Raw genomic sequence first — 2,500 nt, 5'->3', positions numbered from 1 at the left:
AGCAGCAGGAGTGCTGCGACCCCCGCAGCAGAACTTTACAAAAAGCCTCATCAAGAAAAGAAAAGGGCGTGCTGCAGCTGCTGCTACTGTTGTTGCTGCTGTTGCTGCTGCTGCTGCTGCTGCTGGTGCTGCTGCTGCTGCTGCTGCTGCTCCTGCGTTCGTGCGTTGTTGCTGCTCGTATTGTTGCTGCAGCAGCAAGGGCCCTTCTCCCTTCTTTCCTTTTCCTGTTATTTCTATTTAATATGAATGTACAACAACTTAAGACGCAGCAGCAGCAGCTACTGCCGTTGCTGCTGCTGCTGCTGCTGCCCACAGTGGGGCTGGGGCCCTGGGCCCCCGTGCAGGTTTAGAGTTAGCTAGGAAACGTAAACCCTAAACCCTAAACCCTAAACCCTAAACCCTTTATTTTATACTTTAAAGACTCAACTATAAACCCTAAACCCTAAAAATTCCCTAAACCCTAAACCCTTTTTATTGTCTTAACTTATACCCGCCAACGAGCACACAATGTCCGAGCAGCAGCAGCAGCAACAGCAGCAGCAGCAGCAACAGCAGCAGAATCAGGAGGAGCAGCAATGGTTGCCTATAGAAGGTACACCTGAGGTACTGAACCCTTATCTAGCAGCTCTAGGGGCCCCTTGCGTAGGGGCCCCCCAAGAAGGGGGGGCCCCCAAGGAGGCGGGGGCCCCCCAAGAAGGAGGGGCCCCCAAGGAGGCGGGGGCCCCCCTCCTCCTTGTAGAGGACGTACTAGCACTAGAGCCATGGGCAATAGATATGCTGAGGTGTACAGACACCGCAGCTTTGCTGCTGCTGTTCCCTATAACAGATAAGGAGGATAAGGAATGGGAACAGCAGCAGCAGCAGCAGCAGCAACTGCTGCAGCATATGCAGCAAGTGCAGCAGGAATATGATGAAGAATTAAAGAAAAATATATGGTTTGTTAAACAGGTAAACCCTAAACCCTAAACCCTAAACCCTAAACCCTAAACCCTTATTTTTATTCATAGAGCAGTCTCTTTTTCCCTTAACTGTATCTTTTTTTTTATATAAAATTAATTGTCTCCTTTTTATCTAATTACCTGTCTCCTTTTTATATATAATTATTAATTAATTGTCTCCTTTTTTTTTGTGTATATATACAGACAATACCTAATGCATGCGCTACTGTTGCATTGCTGCATGCAACAGCAAACATAAAAAGAGACAAATTCCCTCTTCCTCCTAATGGTCTCCTTTATCAATTCTTTAGTAAACCCTAAACCCTAAACCCTAAACCCTAATTACTAAATAATAGGCATAGTAGGTAGGGGGAGAAAAAAGGAAGAAAAAGGGAAGGGGGGAGGGTTTATATTTTTGTTAGGGTTTATATATATATGATTTAGGGTTTAGGGTTTAGGGTTTAGGGTTTAGGGTTTAGGGTTTAGGGTTTGTGTGTGTATAGAGGAGACATGGGATTTAGATCCTGCATCTCGTGGTGCAGCATTAGAGGGAAATAAGAAGTTAGCTGCTCTGCATCTGCAGCAGCAGCAGCAAGGAGAGACAGCAGCAGCAGCAGCAGCAAACACTAATCTACATTTTACCTGTCTCCTTCCTTGGCGAGGGTTTATCATTGAGCTTGATGGTAGAAAACATAAACCCTTAATTAGGGCAACTATTAAACCCTCACAAACTTTCCTTGAGGTATAAACCCTAAACCCTAAACCCTAATTACCTAAACCCTAAACCCTAAAACCCTAAACCCTAAACCCTAAACCCTAAAAAACTAAACCCTAAACCCTAAACCCTAAAACAGCATTGTATATATGAGGTTGTAATCATCGCTAATGGTTTCTTTTCTCTCTTTCTTCTTCTTCTGTTGCTGTTGCTGCTGCTCCTCCTCCTCGTGCTGCTGCTGTTGTTGTTGTTGTTGTTGTTGTTGCTGCTGCTGCTGCTGCTGCTGCTGCTGCTGCTGCTGCTGCAGGCAGCATTTGATACAATTAAGAAGCAATTTATTGAACCCTTAGGAGACGAATTACAATTTGCTGTTCTTTCTATTGGAGATATACGCTCTGCACGGGACTAAACCCTAAACCCTAAACCCTAAACCCTAAACCCTAGAAATTAAGGTATGATACAATAAGAGAGAGAAAGAGAAGAAAAGAGACATATTAATAAGTGTATCTTTATCTCCTTTTCCTGCTGTTGTCCCTTTGTCTCCTTTCTTTCTTCTTTTCTTCTCCTTATAGAGGAATAAAGGGTATTATAATTATATAATTATAAATGCATGCATCTAAACAGGTGCACGTACACCCAAAAAAGCCCCAAAATATAACACATAAATAACGCATGCAACAATTACTGCTGCCACCGCTGCTGTTGCTGCTGCTGCAGCAGCAGCAACAGCAGCAGCAACAACAACCGGTGCTAGGCACTGCCTAGCAGACAGTGTGTAGGTATGGCTGTATATACACCTGGTTTATATATAAACCCTTATATATAATATATATATATATATATATAT

The 2,500-nt window shown here is 43.6% G+C and overlaps 2 protein-coding genes across 2 annotated transcripts in view; one reads left to right on the top strand and one right to left on the bottom strand.

Moving 5' to 3' along the window:
- The window catches only part of EMWEY_00055080 (hypothetical protein, conserved), a gene marked incomplete at both ends in the record, with an annotated part of 2,952 nt that extends 2,901 nt beyond the window's left edge, over positions 1-51 (bottom strand). Inside the window, one exon of the mRNA XM_013480190.1 lies at positions 1-51. This exon is cut by the window's left edge and continues 2,901 nt beyond it. Within this exon, the coding sequence (XP_013335644.1) occupies positions 1-51 (51 nt within the window).
- Positions 52-507: 456 nt separating this feature from the next.
- On the top strand, positions 508-1,459 carry EMWEY_00055070 (ubiquitin carboxyl-terminal hydrolase isozyme, putative; the record flags this gene model as incomplete). Its single annotated transcript, XM_013480189.1, has 2 exons — positions 508-948; positions 1,442-1,459. 2 exons carry the CDS (start codon positions 508-510, stop codon positions 1,457-1,459), a joined length of 459 nt encoding a protein of 152 aa, XP_013335643.1.
- Positions 1,460-2,500: the final 1,041 nt, after the last annotated feature.

Source organism: Eimeria maxima, genomic scaffold (genome assembly GCF_000499605.1).
Source record: "Eimeria maxima Weybridge genomic scaffold, Emw_scaff1715, whole genome shotgun sequence".
NCBI lineage: Eukaryota > Apicomplexa > Conoidasida > Eucoccidiorida > Eimeriidae > Eimeria > Eimeria maxima.
Note: the sequence above shows the minus strand (reverse complement) of the source record. Positions and strands in the feature narration are given on the sequence as shown.